This window comes from Musca vetustissima, unplaced genomic scaffold (assembly GCF_032173495.1).
Source record: "Musca vetustissima isolate MV318-11 ecotype Yass unplaced genomic scaffold, APGP_CSIRO_Mvet_v1 utg20775, whole genome shotgun sequence".
Lineage (NCBI taxonomy): Eukaryota > Metazoa > Arthropoda > Insecta > Diptera > Muscidae > Musca > Musca vetustissima.
Genome location: NW_026882415.1, coordinates 1 through 17,474, shown reverse-complemented (window position 1 = coordinate 17,474; position 17,474 = coordinate 1). Strand labels below are relative to the sequence as shown.

Genomic DNA, 17,474 nt, shown 5'->3' with positions numbered 1-17,474 from the left:
CAACAAATCGTAGATTTTTAATAGAATTTATTTTCCCAAACCCGTCGCAGTTTTATTGGAGTCCTACAAGGCCATCTAGTCTAAGATAGAACCCCCTGAGGCCAGCTCATTTAAAGTGGAGTCCTACGATGGCAACTTTTCTAAAGTAGATACCTTCCATGCCAGCTACTTTAATTATGTAGGCTTTCTTGCCAGCTCAGCTGTGGTCATCTATATTGAAGGAGACTGAGTACAGCTACTGCAGAGGCTACTGCCAAGTAGTGGTCCACATGGCCGCCTTCTTCACTTTTCTATTGCACTCTCAAATCCCATCATGATACGGATCATGGTGTGTACGCGATCCCTACGTAAGGGGAGGTCGCCTCCTCGGTCGGCAGGGGTGGGAATGTGAGGCGTGGGAACGTCGAAAAAAAACAAGTGATCTCTTGGCAAATTACTCTGGAATCACTTTCTGTCTGTCCGTCTGTTAATGTTAAATTGCAAATAAACTACATCTGATTTGGATGATTTGGCACAGCTTATTTATTTGGCCCAAGGACCAACGCTATTGAAATTGGGAAAATCGGTTCAGATTTGGATAATATCATCCCATATATAATATCATCCGATTTACGGTAAATGGTGCGCCAAAGTCCCCAAATATCTTTCGATTTGCACGAAATTTGGCATAAAGTACTGAATTAAGCCTAGACTGACGTAGGTGAAAATCGGTTCAGATTTGGATATAGCTCCCATCTGTATTTACGTCCGATTTAAGGTAAATGGTGTACCAAAATCCCTATACCAAATTCGATACGCACGAAATATGGCACAGCGTATTGAATTAAGTCTGGAATGATGTGTGTAAAGTTTCGTAAAAATCGGTTCAAATTTGGATATAGCTCCCATAAATAATTTCGTCCGATTTAAGGTAAATAATGCAATGACTGTAGCAATGGAAAACCCTTTTTTGGAACATATATTATATGTTTGAAATTTGCAGCCTGTTGTACAATCGTAGATTATTATATATTAGGTCTACCAATTCAACATTGTATTGTTGTGATACAGACAGATCCATAATTTGTGAATACGTTTTTTCCTATATACACACATTTAATCAACCCATATTGGCACACCACTCATATGCGATAATACACACCAATAAAAGGCGATAACTATGTCCACATAAATTGTGATGTCACTATGCATTGATTTTTTTAAGATTATCTCGATAGGAGTTTTTCAAACAATTTGTTTTGTATTTTTTTCTGAATAGGCAACTTTTTAACAGTTAAAATTGGTGGAGAATTTATTGGAAAAAACACGCCATATTGATACATTTTGAATCGAAAAACCAGTAGTACGAAATGAAAAAATCCGCTGTTGCAAACATAAATTTCTGGCTATATCGCTGGATCACAGTAAAAAAGGGGTACGATTTATCCGACCTCCCAGGGTACTCTATTTATTCTGGGCTCTGGCTTACTAAACACGAAAACTTAACACTTTTCCGCATGGGGGAAGAAATCTCACTAGTGAGAAATTTCTTCTTCTAACTTTCTCGCCTCGGAGAGGGAGAGGCAAAATAAAAGTGTGATGTAGTTTCAAATTTTCGTCTATTATTGCCATACCGAAAATTGTGTTAATATGTGTTGCCATATTTAAATTTCGATTATAATTTTTCACTTAGACAATTTGCTCACTTACGAATTTCGAAAGTGAAAGAAATCGATTTTTTTTGCAGTTGCGAAGATTTGTTTCATTAATGTCAATCACGATAATATGAAAGAATAAATTTAGAAAATTCGACAATAAGAGAAACATCATTGCTCGCTCTCTCTTTATCAACTTTTGATCAATTTTTTTGTATTACTAAATTGTATCTAATCTGTATTTTTTTCGATTTCAGCAACAACGAAAAGTTTAGCTGTGATATTAACGTTAAGCTGTCTCTCACTCCTGTTACAAAACCTACCGCACAGCAATGCCACCTGTATTTGGTATGGCCGCAGTCACATGGAGGGGCAACATTGGAAAAATAAGGCATATGACGGTGAAGCATTACCCTTAAATAATCCAGATGCTGAAGCGATATTTAAAAGACGTTGTCCGGTGCTATACAATGAATATAAGGGCAATGATCCGGATGGTAAGCATTAAAAAACCTTCGCATCTCTCAATCTCTGACTTCGCGTTTGTTTTTGTTAGCTCCCCTAAATTTATGCTGTGATGGTAGCCAAATCGAAACGATGGATCAGGGTATGTCACAAGCTGATGGTATTTATTCTCGATGCCCCACATGTGTCCTAAACATGGGTCTCAGTATTTGCTCAATGACCTGTGCCCAAAATCACAGCCTCTTCCTGACGCCCTATCACAATACCAACAACGACGGTGTGAAATATGTTGAACAAATCGATTACCGAATCGATGATGAATTTGTCCAATCAATTTACAACAGTTGCAAGGCTATACAACATTCTCAAACGGGTCGTCCAGCCATGGATCTAGGTTGTGGTGCCTATAATGCCCGTACCTGTGATCATCAGAAATGGTATCGGTTTATGGGAGATGCTGACAACGAGTACGTACCATTTCCCATTAATTACATCTTCATGACTGATGAATCAGAGGAGGAGGGGGAACGCTTAAAGATGGATACATTGCCGTGTTCCGAGGCCTATGGAGATTCTTATGCATGTGCCTGTATTGATTGTCCGGAATCGTGTGCCATTACCGATGTACCAGTGGCTCATGAGGATGCCTTCGTGTTTCTCGGTTTATGTATTGCCGCTGGTTTTGTGGTCTTCATTGTGGCGTTGTGGGTATTTGAACGCTTCCGATCGAAATGTAATATTCCAGGATGTTTCTCCGGATTTGGCTGTTTCAATGATGTCCTCTACAAAGTCTTTCGGTTTGGTGGTACAGTCTGCGCCAAGTATCCAGTTTTGGTTTTGGCCATTTTGTCATGGGTCATAGCTGGTATTTGCTATGGTATTGTCTACATGCAGGTTACCACGGATCCCGTTGAGTTGTGGGCCGGCAAAGAAAGTAGAACCCGTATTGAAAAGGAATATTTCGATTCTCATTTTGGCCCCTTCTATCGGACCAATCAAGTTTTTATTAAGCCCATAAATGCATCAGGGGTAGGTTACTAGTTTGTAAGAGAGTTATGAAGCGGATTTTAAAATTTATTCTCTCTCTCTCACCAGTTTACCCATGCTACATCGGCCGGTGTTGTAGAATTTGGTCCTGCCTATGAAAAAAGTTTCCTCTTGGAAGTATTTAAGTTGCAGGAAGCCATTCAAGCAATTGGCAAGGAAGATGGTGTAGGTCTCGATAAAGTTTGTTACGCTCCTGTAATGTATCCTGGCGAAAAGCCCACTGTCGATAAATGTGTTGTCCAATCCATTTTTGGTTTCTTTCAAAATGATTTGGAATTTTTCGAAACGGAATATGAAGATGAAAATGGTTATATCATAAACTATTTGAATCATTTGGAAGACTGTTTGAAGTAAGTATTGAACGATTAAGTCAAGTTTTACTATCGAAAATCGGATTCAGTCTGGTTGAATACAAGTTTGCTTGAAGGAAGAATAGCAAATTTTCCAGCGGAAACCTTATTCAGCCAGGTCAAATAAAAGTTTTCCTAATGAAAAACTAATTCAACCAGGCCGAATAAAAGTTTTCCTAATGAAAACCTTGTTCAGCCGGTTCAGCCAGGCTGAATTGAAAATTACCTATTGGAAATTCTGTTCAGCCAGGCTGAATTGAAGTTTTCCTAATGAAAACCGTGTTCAGCCAAGCTGAATTGAAGTTTTCCTAATGAAAACCTTATTCAGCCAGACTGAATTGAAGGTTTCCTAGTGAAAACCTTATTCAGCCAGGCTGAATTGAAGATTTCCTAGTGAAAACCTTATTCAGCCAGGCTGAATTGAAGGTTTCCTTGTGAAAACCTTATTCAGCCAGGCTGAATTGAAGGTTTCCTAGTGAAAACCTTATTCAGCCAGGCTGAATTGAAGGTTTCCTAGTGAAAACCTTATTCAGCCAGGCTGAATTTAAGGTTTCCTAGTGAAAACCTTATTCAGCCAGGCTGAATTTAAGGTTTCCTAGTGAAAACCTTATTCAGCCAGGCTGAATTGAAGGTTTCCTATTGAAAACCTTATTCAGCCAGGCTGAATTGAAGGTTTCCTAAAAACCTTATTCAGCCAGGCTGAGGGTTTCCTAATGAAAACCTTATAAAGCCAGGCTGAATTGCACTTTCCTAATGAAAACCTTATTCAGCCAGGCTGAATTGAAGGTTTCCTAATGAAAACCAGACAGACCGAATTAAAAATTCCCTATTCGTTATCTTATTCAGCTTTACTATAATTAACCAATTTTTGTTTATTTTTCCAGCGTTCCCATGTTGGAGGCCTGCTTCGGACCCTATGGTGGTCCCATTGAACCCGGCATTTCCGTGGGTGGTATGCCCAAAGTAAGTGGCAATGAGGAGCCTAACTATTTGCTGGCCACCGGTTTGGTCTTAACTTTCCTGGGTAAAAATCAAAACAATGAAGATCTGCTGGCACCGAATCTGGAATGGGAAAAACGTTTTGTGGACTTTATGAAAAACTATAGCAACGACAAGCTTGATATTGCCTATTCTGCCGAACGTTCCATTCAAGATGCCATTGTTGAATTATCCGAAGGTGAAGTGTCCACTGTTGTGATCAGTTATTTGGTGATGTTTGTCTATGTGGCCATTGCTTTGGGTAAAATCCGCAGCTGTGTACATTTCTTCCGTGAATCGAAAATTGTCCTGGCCGTTGGGGGCATTATTATCGTATTGGCATCGGTGGCTTGCAGTCTGGGATTCTGGGGTTATTTGGATGTGGTCACCACAATGTTGGCCATCGAAGTTATTCCGTTCTTGGTATTGGCTGTTGGTGTGGACAACATCTTCATAATGGTCCATACCTATCAACGTTTGGATCGCAACAAATTTGATAGTGTAGCTGAGGGCATTGGTGAAGCTATGGGTCAGGTGGGACCATCGATATTGCAAACAGCTGGTTCGGAATTCGCCTGTTTTGCTATTGGTGCCATATCCGATATGCCTGCGGTAAAGACTTTTGCCATGTATGCTGCCGCTGCGATTTTCTTTAATTTCCTCTTCCAAATTACGGCATTTGTGTCGATGATGGCTTTGGACGAAAGACGTTATGAATCGGGTCGCATGGATCTGTTTTGCTGCTGTAAACCATCAAAACAATCTTTGGAACATCGAAATCATGAAGGTGTGGGTGTAATGCAAAAGTTGTTTACACATATCTATGCTCCTTTCCTGTTGACCAAGTGAGTGGGATATTTTTTCCGGTAGAAGAGGATTTTTAATTTAAAATCTTTTTTTCAGACCCGTAAAAATAATTGTCTGCATTGTGTTCTTTGTGGTCACAACCCTATCATTGCTGGTCACACCTAATTTGGAATTGGGTCTGGATCAGGAAATGTCTATGCCCAAGGAGTCTCACGTTGTCAAGTATTTCCGTTATATGGATGATTTATTGGCAATGGGTGCTCCTGTGTACTGGGTTCTTAAACCCGGACTAAACTATACCGATCGTGATCATCAGAATCTGATATGTGGTGGTGTGGAGTGTAATAATAATTCGCTGTCGGTGCAGTTATATACCCAATCTCGTTATCCTGATATGTAAGTATTGGATGCTCAAATTCCTGTGTTTAATTTCCATGGAGAATAGTTCTATGCAACTCCAAGCTTTAAGAAGTTATTATAGGTTTTCAAATATCCATAATGTTGGAGATGCCTTGTATACATACCTCATGGAACGTTATCTTACATTTCAACGTATTCCGCTGCATAGTTCTCATATCTCTATCTCTCGCGTGACGAATAATTTGAATTAAAATGTATTATTTATATATTTTTTTTTCAGAACATATTTGGCCCGTCCCGCCACATCATGGATTGATGATTATATTGATTGGTTGCGCATTGGAGATTGTTGTAAAGTGAACACCACCGATAATACGTTCTGTCCAAGTAGTAAGTATGATGATAAATATGATATGTTGTATATATATGAGGGCGATTAGGCCTCTTCTACCTATATAGAGGAACTATAAACAATGACAGAGCTGATCTTTTCCTAAAGAAACCCTAATACAGCCAGGCTGAATTGACGTTTCCGTAAAAAAAACCTAATTCAGCCAGGCTGAGTTGAAGTTTTTCTAAAGAAAATCTAATTCAGCCAGGCTGAATTGAAGTTTTTTCTAAAGAAAACCTAATTCAGCCAGGTTGTATCGAAGTTTTTCTAAAGAATACCTAATTCAGCAATGCTGAATTGAATTCAGCCAGGCTGAATTGAATTTTTCCTATAGAAAACTTAATTCAGCCAGGCTGAATTGAAGTTTACCTATAGAAAACCTTATTCAGCCAGGCTGAATTGAAGTTTACCTATAGAAAACCTAATTCAGCCAGGCTGAATTGAAGTTATCCTATAGAAAACCTAATTCAGCCAGGCTGAATTGAAGTTTTCCTATAGAAAACCTAATTCAGCCAGGCTGAATTGAAGTTTTCCTATAGAAAACCTAATTCAGCCAGGCTGAATTGAAGTTTTCCTATAGAAAACCTAATTCAGCTAGGCTGAATTGAAGTTTTCCTATAGAAAACCTAATTCAGCCAGGCTGAATTGAAGTTTTCCTAAAGAAAACCTAATTCAGCCAGTCTGAATTGAAGTTTTCCTATAGAAAACCTAATTCAGCCAGGCTGAATTGAAGTTTTCCTATAGAAAACCTAATTCATCCAGGCTGAATTGAAGTTTTTTTTATAGAAAACCTAATTCAGCCAGTCCAACTTTCCCCTTGATTTTAATATTTTCTAATACCATTATTTTCTTCTTCTTTTTCTTTATAGATTCCAAAGAATACGAATGTATACCCTGTCCACGAACATTTATGGATGATGGTCTGAGACCCACAGATGAAACCTTTAACAAATATTTACCTTACTTCTTATCCGATTTGCCAGATGCTGAATGTGCCAAGGCTGGTAGAGCTTCATATGCGGATGTAAGTAGCCTCAAATGTAGCAAATAGATTTTCCTTCCTTATAATAAGCTCTTTATTATTTGCTCTCCCCGACAGGCCGTGGTTTATACTCTCGATAATGAAGGCAGCAGTACAATATTGGATACCTATTTCATGCAGTATTCCACCACCTCTACAACTTCGGTGCAATTCTATTCGGCACTGCGTGAAGCCAGACGTGTGACGGATGAGATTAATGCTATGTTCAAGGACAACAATGTGGATGCCTCCGTATTCCCCTATTGTGTATTCTTCATATTCTACGAACAATATCTAACAATATGGGATGATGCGATCTTCTCGCTGGGTATTTCCTTGTTGGCCATATTCTTGGTTACCTTCCTTATAACGGGCTTTGATATTATATCCGCCGGAATGGTATTGTTTATGGTCGTGCTGATTTTGATAAATATGTGCGGTATGATGTGGGCCTGGAACATAACCTTAAATGCCATTTCGTTGGTTAATCTTGTGGTATCCGTGGGTATTGGTGTAGAATTTGTGTCGCACGTAATTAGGTCATATAAAAATGCCACTGGTACGAAACAGGAACGGGCACGTCACTCCCTTTCGGTGACTGGTAGTAGTGTCCTGTCCGGTATTACTTTAACCAAATTCGCCGGTATTATTGTTTTGGGTTTCTCAAACTCACAAGTTTTCGAAGTTTTCTATTTCCGCATGTATTTGGGCATTGTTCTTATCGGAGCAGCACATGGCTTAATATTGTTACCTGTGCTATTAAGTTTCTTTGGTCCCCGAAATAAATTATATCGTGAACCATCGGAATATAGTTTAAATAATTATAATTTAGATAAATAAGAAAAAAAAAAACAGATTATTTATAAAAAAATATCTTAGTTATATAAGTTAATTATAGTTATAGCTTTTTTATACGAATAAATTGAATGCGAAACATAAAAACTGGTAGTTGTTGTTGTTTTCTTTATTGTAAATGAAATCGAAGACCATTAAAGCCAGGTCTCTCGGTCACCTTATCGCTTTGCAGTATCTCTCCGTAAATGGTAAGGCAACACCGTTGTTTGGGCGCGTTAATAAAATTCAATTCTTTAAGTAATTTTGTGTCCTGCAGGCTACTGGGCATCCATCCATAAACACTGTTTTCTGTTTGATGTCTTTCCGGACAGGGTCGATCTATGAAATTACGATATTCTCGTTCATTCGAGGGCTCTTTTTGTTCATGATGAGCATAAAATTTGGCTGTTATGTGATGTACTGTGAGGGGAGAAAAGAGATAGAGAGAAGACAGCAATAAGGATAACATTATTTTTTATACTTTAGAAAGCTTTAACAGGACCTTGTGAGAATCTTCTATAAAAATAACATCGTATTTTTTACAAGGCGTGGATTTATTAACAAATATTTTTTCAAGGACCTTACCATACAAGGCGTGGATTTATTAAAAATATTTTTTTCAAGGACCTTACCCTACAAGGCGTGGATTTATTAAAAATATTTTTTCAAGGACCTTACCCTACAAGGCGTGGATTTATTAAAAATATTTTTTCAAGGACCTTACCCTACAAGGCGTGGATTTATTAAAAATATTTTTTCAAGGACCTTACCCTACAAGGCGTGGATTTATTAAAAATATTTTTTCAAGGACCTTACCCTACAAGGCGTGGATTTATTAAAAATATTTTTTCAAGGACCTTACCCTACAAGGCGTGGATTTATTAAAAATATTTTTTCAAGGACCTTACCCTACAAGGCGTGGATTTATTAAAAATATTTTTTCAAGGACCTTACCCTACAAGGCGTGGATTTATTAAAAATATTTTTTCAAGGACCTTACCTTACAAGGCGTTGATTTTTTAAAAACCTTTTTTAAGGACTTTACTTTACAAGGCGTGGATTTATTAAAAATATTTTTTAAGGACCTTACCTTAAAATACATATTATAAAATACAAATTATAAACCATACTCACCCTTCCTCGATGGAACAAAATCATCCACAACGTAAATATGTTTATTGGCCCGATTTATCAGCTCCTTCTCAAATAAATATGGCATGGGACGAGGTTCCTTTATACCACACGGCACAATGATCTCCTCCTTCGCTTCATTACTTTGTTTTGTACTTGATTTTCCAGTTTTTGGACTTGAATTTGAAGACATTTTAGAGTTGTTGTTCCCACAACCGCAATTCCTACCATTTATGTGTAACGTTAATCAACAACTGGAAACCACAAAATGTTGTAAATAATCAAAAAAAAAAACCCCGAAGTAAAACAAATAAACGGAGAACTAGTCGACAAGTTTACTACTCTGAATTTTTATGTATGTACATAGATTTGGTTATTATGTTTATCATTGATTTAATTTTATGTTCATGCCTACAATCATGATTATTATTGTCATAACTTTATATTTAACTCATACCTACCTAACTTACATCAGAACCTACCACAAAATTACTTCCATACCGCTAGGGATGTCAAACGGGGCGAAGTAATTTTTAAGGATTTTTTATAAGAACAAAATCCAAAAGTCTATAAAAGAAAATTAAAAACAATATATTTATTAATTTCTTTTTTAAACTAAAACATGAGTTTAAAAATAAAAAATGAATAAAAAATTCTGAATCGTCATCCCAATTTCCTCCAATATCAAAATTTTAGGACTTTGGAGAAAGTGTTGTTTTCTGTGGTGGGGTAAGGGGTTCGACAAGAAAAATTCATGTAAAACACGCACTTTCAGTCCGTGACAACAAAACAACTGTCATTCTTGTACATACCGGTTGAGATTTGCCAAAGGACCTACTTCCCTAAATGACAACAACAACAACATCAAAAAATTGCAAACTATTTGTTTTATGATATTTGTTGCTTCTATTTTTGGTAGGGAAGGTAATGAACCACAAAAACTTTTTTTCAATACACCAAAGTTTTTTTTTTTAATTGCGCTTTTCTCTTATCACAAACTTTTTGGAAACTTACTTATGTACATAAGCTTCGATGGAGATAAGGATGTAACGAAAATAGTAGTTAGGAATTTCATAATAATCTCATAATTTTATTTTATAGACCTACTAGTGTCCGCTACTTCGTATGCGGAAGGGGAATACAAAACAAATAAATAATATTTTATATAAAAATCGTGAATATTGTATATTTTTTTGGTACTATAATTCCGAATTCCAGCACTTTCCGAACACATAAGTACACATTTTCAATACTACGTTCATATATTAGGTAGGGGAAAAAGAAATCCATTATTTTTCGCTAGATGGCCTTACTGATAGATTTCTTGTAAGGTTCGATCAAACAATTTCAGATTTATGCTCTTTGGAAGGGTGAAAAATTATTTTGCTGCTTTTTTGTGCTTTCCGCTGTGAGTTACAGGGTGTTAAAAATGGAACTGAACAAAGTGAAAATTCGGTACATTTTACAGTTTTTCTTTGACAAAAGCGAAATGCAAGCAAAGCTGCCAAAATTGTGAATAACGTTTATGGTTGCCATATTGTTACAGCCAATTATGTGCGCAGGTAGGTCGATCATCGAAAAAGTCGGTAAAATCGGATATATGGTCGAAGTTGACCGGCATGTTAACAGTCGACCAAGAGCTAAAAATTTACCATAAAACTGTTTTAAACCATTTCAATTGATCAAAAACGGCCACAATTGGCAAACAGGAGAGGTGTCGTGTTCCGCCAGGACAACAGGACTTCTATGAGAGAGCCATTATGAAGTTACCATTAAAATGACAACAACTCATATAACAAAACGGTTCATATTTGGCCCAAATCGGACATTCCGAAGCATGTTACTTCGTATAAAAATAATGTATTTATTTTCCCCCTACAAACCGTACTTCTAATTTCACTAAATTTAGTACCATTTGTTACACATTATTATGAATTATCAAAATTACCTCCATTTGTCAATTCTACATTCAAACAATAATTTCAATCCCACATTCCAGAATTACAGCCCCATCAGTTTACCCAAAAACAAATTGTACAATATTTGGTACCATTTAGACACTTTTTATTATTCCCTAAATCCTACACTCCTGTCATTCCCACATTCAAACAGTAATTTTAATACCACATTTAAGAATTCCAGCCCTATCAGTTCACCCATTATATTAATTGTACAATATTTGGTACCATTTAGTTCTTTTTATTCCCATAAGTACGAATTAACTACCTCAACCCTACACCCCTGTCAATCCTACATTCAAACAGTAATATTAATTCCACATTTAAGAATTCCAGCCCTATTAGTTCACCCAAAAATAAATTGTACAATATTTGGTACTATTTAGTACTTTTTATTCCTATAAGTACGAATTAATTAACTATCCCACACTCCAAAAGTCATTTTAATTTCAAAATTAAGGATTCTATTTCTATCCATTTACCCAGAAACAAATTGTATTATAGCGTACTATTTAGTACCTATAAGTACAAAATTATCTTAATCCTACATTCTAACAGTAATCTAAATTCCAAATTTCAGGATTCCAACTCTATTCTATCACCTTAATTCAAGTGGTACCAAATTTAGTACCATTAGTAGGGGAGAGGGGGGCACCTTTGAACGTGGGGCAGCTTTGAACAGCGCTCATAAAATCTTGGTTTAATATTTTTCCGACCCGCAACCACATTTTTGTATATGGCAATCTTGTTCTCTATATGCGTAAACCACTTTGGCTTGCTTTTTCAGTTGTCGAAAAATTGTGCATGGGTGACCATGTTTTCTCAGTGTAATTGTAAACTTTTATTCATTTGGTTGTAAGGGCGCAGGAAGAATTCTGTGATAGTTTTCTTTCGTCAAACAAATTTTTTGCATTCCAACAATCATTTCAAACATAACTAATGTAATTTCTTTCATATATATTTATTATAAAAAAAGTTATTTTAAATTTCCGTAAAATGTCATGGGTGGGGCACCTTTGAACATGCCCATTAAACTCGAGTAAAAAAAAGAGTTTTTAATTTTTGGCTTCGATTTCTCAAAATTCCAAATGGGCTAATATGATTACGAAATTAACTGTATTTTTCACCATATTAATTTTTGTTTTTAAGTCATTTTATGTTTTAATAATTTTTGATCTATTTTTTTTAAATTTTGAACATTTTTTATATATTTTTTAATGAATTAATGCATTTCTGATATGTATGAATAAAATACATACATATTTGAACATAAACACTGTAAAAAACCATGTCGTTCAAAAATGCCAACTCCTGTTCAAAGCTGCCCCCCTGGGGGGGCAGTTTTGAACACTTTGAGTTCGTCCATTAAAACAGTAATAAAATATATTTATCAAGCTTGTAGTATGTCATATGTATACTCATTTTAAAGGTTACATATGTACCTATTAGTTAAAATTTATAAGAAACCAAAAATTATAAAATAAAAAATTTTATAAGGCTTGAAAGCAAAAAGTGTTCAAAGGTGCCCCCCTCTCCCCTACATATAAGTACCAAGCATTCTATAAATTCCAATTCTACACTTCAACAGTGATCTTAATTCTAATTTCAGGACTCCAACTCTATCGGTTCATCCAAATCCAAAATGTACCAAATTTAGTGCACATAAGTACGAATTTCCAAAAATACCCACATACCTCAATTCTACAATTTCCAGATTTCAGCTCTATAGGTTCACCCAAATCCAAAATGTACCAAATATGCTTCCAAAGATTAAAACACCGACAAAGTGAATGGACCCTTATTCATATTGGCCCTCACATACCAATCCTTCCATACCAATCTTCATGGCGTAAATATTTATCAATTGCCTGCCAGGCTGAATGGAACATGCCCAGTAGCTCTGGCCTTTGCAATAATATTGCCCCCTTGACCATATATTCAAAAAGTGAATTCAGGATTCCAACTCTATCGGTTCACCCAAATCCAGATTGTACCAAATATAGTACACATAAGTACGAATTAACAAAAATACCCACATACCTCAATTCTACAATTTACACATTTCAGTCTTTCAGCTCTATAGGTTCACTCGAAACCAAAATATACGACAATTGTACCATTTAGTACTAATCGTACACAAAAATACAAATTTCCAAAGCTACACATATATTCCAATGCTACGACGTTAAGTTCACTACTCCAACTCTATCGGTGCATCCAAATCCAAAATGTACCAAATTTAGTACACATAAGTACGAATTTCCAAAAGTACCCGCATACCTCAATTCTACCATTTCCAAATTTCAGCTCTATAGGTGCACTCAAATCCAAAATGTACCAAATATAGTACCATTAAGTACTTTTCGCACACAAAAATACAACTTTCCAAAGCTACACACATATTCCAGCTTCATCCGTTCCTCCATATTGAAACTGTACCGAAATTAGTACTTTTCGTATACTCGCATTCACATGCTTCGAAATTGTAACAAATTCAGTACATTTTAGCACTTTTCGGATATTTTTAGTTCGAATTTCCAAATAACCTTTTGGTACACCTATCCTATTCTCCATCAGTGACCTCATACAAATTTAAGAGTTCTTGCTCTACCGGTTCGCAAATAAAAATGGTAACATAATTAAAAATTGTCAGTTTTTTTTCGTTCCGTTCTGATACGAGTTTCAAAAAACCAGTCTTATAGTTTGTTAGTCTCAATTTAGATTAGGCGAGTTTACTTGCGACAAGTATTTGAAAAAAAATTCTCGTACCGGCATTTTTTGGCAAGGTTTATTCAGAACATTGTCAAAAATATGAAAACATAAAGTATGTTCAAAAGAGACCGATAAGAATTGCTGCAAGTAAACTCGCCTAATCTAAATCAGGACTTAGGAATAAAACAATTGTATTAATATCAATTATTTATTTTTTACATTATTCAAATCACTCAATCACGGTATGGTCAACGTAACGTACACAACACAATATTTTTTGGTGGAATGATGATTGTTATTTTTCGATTATTCTTTTTCCATTACTTGTTTGGGGTTTTGATTATTTACAATTTTTTTTGTTATTTTCAATTCTCTTGGCCACTTGTTGCACACGCACACATTAGTTCATCATTTTAACAGTAGTTAGATTAACAAACAGTCTTTGATGTACATATAAAAAATAAATACATATTTCATTTTAGAAAATACAATGTCAAGCAGTCAGTATAGTACGATTACGGGTGATAGTAACGATAGGCAAATTGTTCAATAAATTTAGGACGTGAACATGTCAGTAGATTATAATTAATATCCACTGTTTGATATTGTTCCAGAGATTTGCGAGTTTTCTGTAAAAGATCCATGGCATCAAATTTGAATTTTTGCGAAGAACTTTTGCCCAAAAATGTATCAACCAAATGGGTCCATACAGAGATGGAATTATTTTCATTTTCTTTGGTGGTGGTGGGGGAATGTATAAGTTGCGCACCACTGTTATTGGTGGCCGTGGAAGTTGTATTGGTTGTAGATGGATTTTTAGACGTTTTATTAGAATTTGTGTTATTGGTGTCCGAAGACTTTGTCAATGATTTTGTGGATTTTTTATTATCTCCTCCTCCTCCTTTTTGTTTATTATTTATATCGCTCATTAGCTTTTGTAATTGTTCAAAGGTGTCCGTAATACGTTTCTCAGCTTCCACAATCTTTTTGGCATACGAGAATTCCTTCAGATGTTGAGATACATCAACATTTTCACTGGATAGTTTTGTGATTTCTTCATCGCTGAGTAGAGGTTTCAAATTATTTTGTTTTTCATCGGAACCATTGACGAGGATTCGCAATAGGAAATTTTGCATTTCGGTGGTATTTGTTAGGGACTTGGAATATTCAATATAAAGTTCAGTCATTTTATTCCATATAACATTGTTGTTACCATCACTTTGATCGCCACTGAGAACGCTGAGGACCCTCTCCACCATTTTACTATCAAAATCATCGAGAATGTGCAGATTAAATGCCATCAATAGTTTCATATTCATTTGATATTTTTGTTTCAATTCATAGAGGTCCCATAGGGTTTTTGTGGTACTGCCGTACTCCTTTTGTGTGGCCGTGCCCAAATATTCACTAACAGTTTTATCAAAAATCTTTAAGCTTACAATAAATGATGGTTCCAAGGTGAAGTTTTTTAGAAATTTCACCGTATAATCGAGGATGGCTTGGGGATTTTTAAAATGTTCACGTCTCTTTGCGAAGAAATCTTGTAAATCGGAAACCGTTAATTGATTACGTGGTGAGGTTTGCGTTGTTGTTGTAGGTGGTGATGGGTTTCTGGCATTGCTAAATTGTTCATGTTTAACACGTTCAAATGATTCCACCAGAATATCCCCGGCAGGTTTATTATTTTCATCGAAAACCTCAATATCCACAGCCATACTGGGTTCTGGTGGTTGTTGTGGTTTGTTTTGTTTGTCGGATTTGCTACTTGGCCTAACTGGTGGTCTTATACGTTCTCGACTCGCCGGACGAGAACAGTGCGAATTGCTTTCCACTTTATCTTTGATATTTGTTTCATAATCAAATTTCGCCAATGTCGAGTCACTGAAATTTTGTAAATCCAAGCCATCGAACATATCCTGTTTGTGATCATAACAACAATGCAGAGCAGACATATCAATGGGATGGGCTTCGGTATTGAAAATGTATGGTCCGGTGTTAATAACACATTGCCCGCCACCATTGCGGGATCCCAAGTCGATAATATCTCCCCTGCCAGCATCGTTATGTAGAAAATTGTCCTCATCGAAAAGTAGGTACAAATATTTGGTGGTTTCCGACAGGAAGAAGGATTCCATGCGATTCTCTTTTTCGTGGGTGACAACATTGCGAATCTATAAAAAAAGACGTAGACGTTAATATATTTACAGAGGTAATGTAACAACATTAAAATTTTTCAAAAACTTCCGGGAAAGAGATTATTTTAACTGATTATTAAAGTGGGACTTAAAGTAGAAGATGGCTCTATTGAAGCTTTTAAAGTTCATGACAAAGTTATTATGTCATGTTGGAATATTCTTCCTCTGCGTATAATATAAATTCCTTCCATGTGGTGCTTATCAACGATTTATACCCTTGTTCTTCATTCTCATATCGCAAATAGCAGTGTCGAAAGCACGCCTGTTCGTTTTACACCCTTCTTCCAGATTTTGTGGTTTAATTTGTTTTACTTACCGTCGCATAACCACATCTGGTCTTGGCACTATGTTCAATAGTTTGCAGCATACTTTCACCCAACTCCAACAAGAATTCATTCTTCGTAGCTCTATATAAATACATTGCTGATTCGACTAGTTCCGGCCGTAAGGGATAACTTTCTCTGTTCGCTGCCGCCTCCCCCGTTGTAATGGTATAAAATTCCGGCAAAAAACCATACTTCCTCCAAACACTTGCATAATTAGCCATTGTCTTAATAGCCGGAGATCTGTCTCCAACCATACTCAAAATGCCCGGCCAAAATGATTCCAAAGATTGAAAAACCGGCAATGTGACTTGACCCTTATTCATATTGGCCCACACATACCAATCTTCATGGCGTAAATATTTATCAATTGCCTGGCGGGCTGAATGAAACATGTCCAGTAACTCTGGCCGTTGCAATAGTATTGCCCCCTTGACCATATATTCAAAAAGTGAATCGACGCCAGCACCGATTCCTGAATCTAAAGCTGTCCAACGGCCACTTTGTACATCAATGTGATTGCCAAACAGACCAATGTTGGATCTTCGTCTCCACAGCGAATGTAACGCATTCAAGGCCACCTCTTCGTATATACTGTCTCCCGTCAAACGGGATAAGGTACCGAACTCCACCAGTAATGTACCCACTCCCGCTGTACATGTTATAGATGTTTCACCTTTAGGCACACCATATCGTAAATTGACTGTGCCATAAGGCATACCGGTGGATACCGGTGGCGGTTTCAAATGCCAGCAAACGTTTTGCCACATCCTCAGCCCAACAGGGGACCCTACAACAAATATAAGTACAATTAACTAATGCAGTTCAATTTATTTAATTTTTAACCAACTACCTGACATGGCCAACCTTCTTCCAACTCCACCCCGGCCTTTTTGGACAGCAAATGAGCCGATAACAAACCTCCAACTATCCGTATATTGGTTTCAAAAACCGATACATTAATATCCCGATCAAAATCCATTTTCTCCTCCAATAGCTTTGCTATTCTACGAAATTCCGTAAAATTTCCCATTGTAGCCAGGGTATCCAATGAATCAATCATGGTCAACGAATAACTACCCCAGGTATCTACGCCATCACATGTCAACGGCCTGAGTTCATCATAATCAGAGGCATATTTTAAATATCCCTCATAGGCATGTTGGAACATACCACGTACTTGTTCACTGCAAACATATAAACATTAATTAGGACCACGTCAAGGGCTTCCAAGCGCCAGCATCAAAACTTACCGTAATTCTAATTTA

At 36.5% G+C, this 17,474-nt stretch overlaps 2 protein-coding genes and 1 pseudogene across 2 annotated transcripts; 1 reads left to right on the top strand and 2 right to left on the bottom strand.

The window, feature by feature from the left end:
• Positions 1 to 1,891: 1,891 nt before the first annotated feature.
• LOC133328765 (NPC intracellular cholesterol transporter 1 homolog 1b-like) lies at positions 1,892 to 7,940 on the top strand (the record flags this gene model as incomplete). Its single annotated transcript, XM_061537312.1, has 9 exons — positions 1,892 to 2,131; positions 2,191 to 3,128; positions 3,195 to 3,496; positions 4,381 to 5,319; positions 5,378 to 5,677; positions 5,922 to 6,031; positions 6,902 to 7,056; positions 7,132 to 7,864; positions 7,933 to 7,940. Coding segments are annotated over 9 exons (3,725 nt in total), but the record flags the coding sequence as incomplete, so codon positions are not given.
• Positions 7,941 to 8,017: 77 nt separating this feature from the next.
• Positions 8,018 to 9,211, bottom strand: LOC133328764 (uncharacterized). Its single transcript, XM_061537311.1, has 2 exons — positions 9,022 to 9,211; positions 8,018 to 8,307 (listed from the first exon to the last, which is right to left on the bottom strand). The coding sequence occupies exons 1-2, from the start codon at positions 9,209 to 9,211 to the stop codon at positions 8,018 to 8,020; spliced, it is 480 nt and encodes a 159-aa protein (XP_061393295.1).
• A 4,988-nt stretch (positions 9,212 to 14,199) lies between these two features.
• On the bottom strand, positions 14,200 to 17,393 carry LOC133328763 (ER degradation-enhancing alpha-mannosidase-like protein 2; annotated as a pseudogene).
• Between the last annotated feature and the right edge of the window lie 81 nt (positions 17,394 to 17,474).

What these genes read in the sequence shown, in the direction of transcription:
- LOC133328764 (XM_061537311.1), bottom strand. Translation starts at nt 9,211, where the DNA reads ATGTCTTCAAATTCAAGTCCAAAAACTGGAAAATCAAGTACAAAACAA. An exon ending in TTTTGTTCCATCGAGGAAGG is followed by an intron (nt 8,308 to 9,021) that starts GTGAGTATGGTT and finishes CTCCCCTCACAG; the next exon opens with TACATCACATAACAGCCAAA.